General features: G+C 34.2%; 1 protein-coding gene across 1 annotated transcript; it reads left to right on the forward strand.

Annotated features, from left to right (window-relative positions):
• The first annotated feature begins 359 nt into the window (after positions 1-359).
• On the forward strand, positions 360-1577 carry LOC147801879 (zinc finger MYM-type protein 1-like). The gene has a single exon (XM_087154525.1). It carries the CDS (start codon positions 360-362, stop codon positions 1575-1577), a length of 1218 nt encoding a protein of 405 aa, XP_087010651.1.
• Positions 1578-5486: the final 3909 nt, after the last annotated feature.

Genomic DNA, 5486 nt, shown 5'->3' on the forward strand with positions numbered 1-5486 from the left:
AAAAATTAAGATGGGTAATAAATATAGTATCTCTTATTTGTCGCCGAAGATCCAGAACGAATTCATAGAGCTATTGGGAGGCGCAGTCAGAAAAACAATTATGGATCAAATAAAGCAGGCTAAATACTTTTGTATTATATTTGACCTGACATTTCACACAAAGATCAAACCAGTCAAATTATTAGATATGTAGTTATTGATGGTAGCGAAGTTAAAGTTGTAGAATCGTTTATTGACTTCGTAGAAACTAAAGGAAAAACTGCTGGTGAAATACACAGATATGATTTTAACGAAATTAGAAAATGACGGTTTAGATATAAAAAAATTGCAGAGGACAGGCTTACGATAATGCTGCCGTCATGGCAGGAAAGCACAGCAGTGTTCAAACTCGTATTAAAGAAATAAATCCAAATGCAGAATTTGTAGCATGTACAAATCATTCTTTAAACCTGGCATGTTTACACGCAGCTTCTACAGCTATCAATTCCATCACATTTTTTGGAACTATCGAACAGTTGTTTTCTTCTTCCACTCATAGATGGAATGTTTTACTTTCTGTCACTGGTCAAGGTGTTAAACGCAGTGTAGAAACTCGCTGGAGCGCTAGAGCTGCCGCGGTAACTATAGTAAAAAAATATTTTTTTTACATTTTAAGCGCTTTGGAAAAATTGACATCTGAAGAAGAAAATAGTAAAACGAGATCAGATGCTGGAGTATTACTCAATTCTATGCAATCTTTTTCTTTTCTATGTTACCTTCATTTATGGGAACCCGTCCTTTTGGAAATTAATGACGCTCAAAAATACCTGCAAATAAAAGGGTTAAATGTCCACCAATGCCATATAAAACTAAATTCTTTGCAAACACATTTCATGGAACAAAGAGATACGCTAGTACAAAACGCTGTTATAGCAGCCAAAATAATTTGTGAAGAGTTGGAGATATCGACTGAGCGTCGAGTTAGAAGGAGAAAAAATATGAGTGGGGAAAATTCGCGAGACGTGGGGCTATCCTTAGAAGAAGAAGTACGAAGAGAAATGTTTTCATCTATGGACAGAATTATAAAGGAAATAAAAGAACGCTTCGATCAGTTGCATGGCCATGTAAGAAAATTTTCGTGTATAATACCGTGTAACCTACTAAATGAAAAATTTGAATGTCAAATAAATGACTTGATTGACATTGATAAAGAACAGTTCCATATTAAAAGAAAAAGGATCCAGGTTTTTATGACTGTACCTGCACTAAAAGAAGAGGCAAAACATTGGAAAAACGGGGAGAAGGGCCCTCTTGATCTGCTAAAATTTATTCAGCAGTATAGGTTGGAAAATTCTGTTCCCAACATTGTAATTTTGATAAGAATTTTTTTAACAATTTCAATCAGTGTCGCTAGTTGCGAAAGAAGCTTCTCAAAATTGAAGTTGATAAAAAATTATCTTCGTTCTACAATGAGTCAATTAAGACTACAAAATCTTGCAATATTGTCAATAGAACAAGAAATTACAAATAATATAAATTTTGAGAGCATTATACACGATTTTTCTAGTATGAAAGCTAGAAGAGTAGATATTATATAAATATGTTTACGAGTGCATACAAATATGTCTAAAAAAATTTACTCTGTGTATTAATTAATATTGATTAAATAACTTAATAATTTATTTATGTGTATTAATTTATAAAAACCACTATTTGATTGACTTATAATAGAAAGGGCGGCAAACTGGAGATCGCCCCGGGCGGCAAAAGTTCTAGGTACGCTACTGCCTCATCTCAATTTGCGAATCTGAATCATACTAATCATATCATTGTATAATAACAATATCAAAAATACGAAAGATTTGAAAACTGCTATTACAGATTTATATCGTTTTTTTTATATCATTTGAATTGGTTTAACGATTGCCAGGGCACTCTATTCCTTAACGTTGAGTTGTTCGCATGCAATATAGGAAAAAAAAACGAGTTTTTTTTATTTATTATTTCACTGTTTCAACGTGTTAGCTGACAAATTCTAAACAAGCAGACAAAATTCTCCGGTAAAAATTAAATATTCTTTAAGCTCGTTAAATTCATAATTCAAATATAGAAGTAGAAACGTGTGCTAAAAATAAATATGCAGGCTAACATAGGTTATTGAAAATTAAAGATACTTAAACCACTAAGAAATAATTTTAAATATATGCTTTTTCGTATTCGTCCAAATGGAATTTCAATTTCAAGGCGCTTTAATTTATTAAACTTCTTCACTACAACAGTATGCTACCAACGATTAATAATATTAATTGTTAAAAAGAAAATTTAAGCACGAAATTTTAATTCTAAATTTTTATTATATATACACTGCTCAAAACAATTGAAGGATATTGAGGTTGTGGGTTGATTTTGCACCCGGAGAATTGTTTGAATGATTGATACATTATCGACACTCATAGGCTATATGGGATAAAAATGAATTTTATTGAGCATTTGCGTACAAAAGAAAAAAAACACACTTTGAGCATATGAGTAAAACAAATAAAAAAAGGTGTTTCCTTAAAAGAAAATCGTTTTTAATATTGATTTTGCTTGTTGAGGGTCATGTTTTTACTTCTTAATGTCAGTAATTTAAAAAAAATTATTCATTCACATAACTGTTATTCATGAGAAATGTTTAGACAAAGGAATTCGTTCGTGAATCTCGCAAATTTCATAAGATTTGGTATAATTATAATAACTCCAATATTATAATTCATTTAGCTTCAGAAGTTTGAATTTACCAATTAATATATTATTAAGTTATTTAGTTTAAATTTACCAATTCTTTCATGTTTATATATATATATTTTCATTTATAAATTTTCACTTCAAAATGTATGTATTTAAAAAATTTATGACTTCTCAGTCTTTAGACCAGGGTATAAATATATAAAAAAAATTATCAATGACGAAAGTATCGAAACTTTAATTTTTTCACATCAAAATTTTAAAATAAAGGTTTAAAAAGTATAATAGTAGAAGAGGAAGATGTGGACAGTAAGGATTTTTGATCTGAAAACGAAAACTTCATGAAAAAGATATTTATTACATAAAATGTGGTATATGTACAGAATGGATGTAAATTAAATATCGGAGGTTGGAAACAAATTTAACTGTTTTAAAGCTCAAGTGTTATCTGAATTTTTAACTGCGCAAAAATTAAACAAATTTGGGGGGAAAATTGTATCTAATAATATCTAATTCACAACTGGCCATTCAAATTGCTACACCAGGAAGCCGACGCACCACGAACGTAAAATTTGCATGTGGATAAAGCATGTTGTGGTATGCAAATGATTAGCTTATCTGTGCATTCATGCAAAGCAGGCGGCTGTAGCGACGCCTACAACGTGTATAATAATAGAAGAGATTTGACAGTAAGTTTCTCACACAGAAATTGAATTTGAGCTTTGTTCTTGAGTAAAAAAGTTTTTGTTATGCCTTGTGTAAGAAGGTTGTTGTTGTTGTTGTTAATTTACGTCGCACTAGAGCTGCACAATGGGCTAGTGGCGACGGTCTGGGAATTGTGTAAGAAGGAGAAATGCCTACCAGCACGTGTCTGAGTTTGATCGAGGTCGAATTGTGGCCAACCGGGATTGCGGTTTATCATACCGAAGTATTGCTGCTCGCGTTGGTCGAGATCTCACGACGGTTAGCAGAATATGGAATCGATAGGTTCATGGCGGTCATATGGAAGGCCGTGCAGGATCTCAGTGGCCCCCCATTACTTACAGCCGAGAAGACAGACATGTTATCCACATGGCCTTAAGGGATCGTACACTTGCGTCACAAACCCCGAGTCAACAAATTGGATCATTTGCAAGACAACAAGTGTCTGCACGAACAGTTCGACGACGTTTGCAACAGCATGGACTGTCAGCACGGCGACCATGACTTCGGCTACCCTTGACGCTGCACCACAGGCAAGAGCGCTTCCGAAGGTGTGATCAACGACGAACCTGGATTCAGGAATGGCATGACGTCGTCTTTTCTGACGAATCCAGGTTCTGTAAACAGCATAATGATGGCCGCATCCGTGTTTGGCGACATTGTGGAGAGCGCCCATTGACAGCTTGCATTCGACATCGTCATACTGGCCCATCATCTCGAGTAATGGCATGGAGTGCCATTGAATACACGTCTCGATCACCTCTTGTTCGCATTGCTGGCACTTTAAACAGCAACCGTTACATTTCTGATGTGTTAGGGCCTGTTGCTCTGCCTTATCTCCGAGGCCTCCATAACGCTACGTTTCAGCAGGACAATGCACGACCGCATGTTGCCCGCACTGTCCTGACCTTACGTAACACAGAACATGTTCGCCTGTTGTCCTGGCCAGAACGTTCTCCTGATCTCTCACCAATTGAAAACGTCTAGTCAATGGTTGCCGAAAACTTTCCCACCACCACCTGTCTGACACTACGGTCGATTAATTTTGGCATAATGTTGAAGTTGCATATAATGCTGTACCCGCCCATGCTATACAATCTCTGTTCGACTCGATGCCCAGGAGAATAACTGCCGTTATTGCTACCAGGGGAGGCTGCTCTGAGTACTGATTCCTCAGGATTCTGAAAATGTAATCACTTGTTCTTCCAGCTATAATGTATGTGCCCAATAAATATCAATCTGTTATTTGCATTCCCTCCTGGTGTAACAATTTTAATAGTCAGTTGTGTACGATCCAATTTCGAGAATGAATGTGTTAGTCGAACCACAATATTATCACAGAAAGCTTAATGTTACCATGTTCACGGTGGCTGTTATACTTAATTTCCTACTTTTAAATTATTCTTACTGTGCATGTATTTTATTTCAATTTTCAAAATCAGCTGTTTACTTGAAAAATAGTGCGAACAGCGCCGTTCATAAGGGTGAGAGAACACCGCCCAGGGCTGCCAAAAATTCAGATTTGATGGTTAATGGTTATATATTACAAATTTTTCTTTACATGTGCTAATTTTCTTTACATGTGCTAAATTATAATTCATACGAATTATAATTTATATTTCTAAATGTATCTAATTTCATTTCAGTTAATCTTCCTTTGTATCAGGAGTGTAATTTTTAAAATAGTAACATGGAACTTTTAGTCAACTCAAATCATAGAAATTAATTGCATTAAAAACTTGAACTATTGCCGATTTGTGAGTGTGTGGAGCGGCAATCCTTAAGAACTGCTGTAGTTCAAAAATATAAAATGTAGGGTTGGCATGACTTAAAAATATTTAATTAAGAAAATTATCTGTTTGAATCGTTTTTACATCATGGATTTATCTAAAAACTATTATTTATACAGTACTGCCTTATCTGATATGTATATACCTTTTAGGCTGACTTTAACCTAAATATCATTTTTTATTTTTATGTAAAATAAAACTAAGGACCTTTCTCTTTCAAAAACCATTTGAATTTGTTTCTACGCCAATTAAAACAGAAAACATCGATATTAGTTATTAAATTAATAA

Source organism: Parasteatoda tepidariorum, chromosome 11 (genome assembly GCF_982258835.1).
Source record: "Parasteatoda tepidariorum strain Cologne lab strain chromosome 11, Ptep-v5.0, whole genome shotgun sequence".
Lineage (NCBI taxonomy): Eukaryota > Metazoa > Arthropoda > Arachnida > Araneae > Theridiidae > Parasteatoda > Parasteatoda tepidariorum.

Coding starts and splice junctions, on each gene's coding strand:
- LOC147801879 (XM_087154525.1), top strand. CDS start 360: ATGGCAGGAAAGCACAGCAGTGTTCAAACTCGTATTAAAGAAATAAAT.